Source organism: Limulus polyphemus, unplaced genomic scaffold (assembly GCF_000517525.1).
Source record: "Limulus polyphemus unplaced genomic scaffold, Limulus_polyphemus-2.1.2 Scaffold24, whole genome shotgun sequence".
NCBI lineage: Eukaryota > Metazoa > Arthropoda > Merostomata > Xiphosura > Limulidae > Limulus > Limulus polyphemus.
The window spans coordinates 472290-473442 of NW_013665634.1; the positions used below are offsets into that span (position 1 = coordinate 472290).

At 31.0% G+C, this 1153-nt stretch overlaps 1 protein-coding gene across 1 annotated transcript in view; it reads left to right on the plus strand.

The window, feature by feature from the left end:
• LOC106458689 (potassium voltage-gated channel subfamily H member 8-like) overlaps nt 1-1153 on the plus strand; it is a 127738-nt gene that overhangs the window by 110004 nt on the left and 16581 nt on the right. The window contains exon 11 of the mRNA XM_022385397.1: nt 542-741. Coding sequence (XP_022241105.1) covers nt 542-741 — 200 coding nt within the window. The remainder of the gene's footprint in view (nt 1-541; nt 742-1153) is intronic.

A 1153-nucleotide genomic window follows, 5' to 3' on the forward strand; every position in this document is an offset into this window, starting at 1 on the left:
GAAAAATAGTATATATATATATATATAGGTATGGGTGTGTGTATATATGTATATATATATATACGTATGTATACATGTGTATACGTATGTGTATGTGTGTATATATGTATATACACGTATGTATACATGTGTATACGTATGTGTGTGTATATATCTATGTATATCAAATTTAAATGTATATATAATAAAATCTTCGAACTATAGAAAATTTTAATCCAATACTTAGAATAACTTATCCCCGTTAATTAATACTGGGTTTTAAGTATTTTATATTTTGAACATTTTGTTCTTTATTTAGATTCTGACATAAGGTTGTCCATAAAAAACAAAACAAAAAACTTAAATGATGATGTATGCTTGAATTTCAGAAATTATCAGTAGTAGAATCTATAGATATACGCGTGGGATGTATTAATGGTATGTAACTTGACTCCATTTTTTAATTCATAGAATGTGACCTACACTTGAAGTATATGACTGTGAGCAGAAACACATTACCAAAAGTTTACTAGTGTTATATTCTTTTGTGCTTTCTTAACAGCTTTAATGCACGCTGTCGTTTTTGGGAACGTCACAGCTATCATTCAGCGCATGTATTCTCGGCGATCACAGTATCAAACAAAACTAAGAGACTTGAAGGACTTTTTCAGACTACACCGAATATCGAAGGAGTTACAGCAGAGAATGATAGATTACTTCCAGACCACTTGGTCTCTAAACCATGGAATTGATCTAAACGAAGTAAGGAGCGTTCCTTTAGCTTGAACACATATATATATATATATATATTTATCTGAAAGTTTGTTCAGTGTTAATATAAGCAGCCATTTTGTTCATTAGAAACAACCATCCTTGTAAATAAATTATCTGAAAGTTTGTTCAGTGTCAGTACAAGCAGCCATTTTGTTCGTTATAAACAACCATCCTTGTAAATAAGTTATCTGAAAGTTTGTTCAGTGTCAGTACAAGCAGCCATTTTGTTCGTTATAAACAACCATCCTTGTAAATAACTTATCTGAAAGTTTGTTCAGTGTCAGTACAAGCAGCCACTTTGTTCTTTAGAAACAACCATCCTTGTAAATAACTTATCTGAAAGTTTGTTCAGTGTCAGTACAAGCAGCCATTTTGTTTGTTAGAAACCACCAGCCTTGTA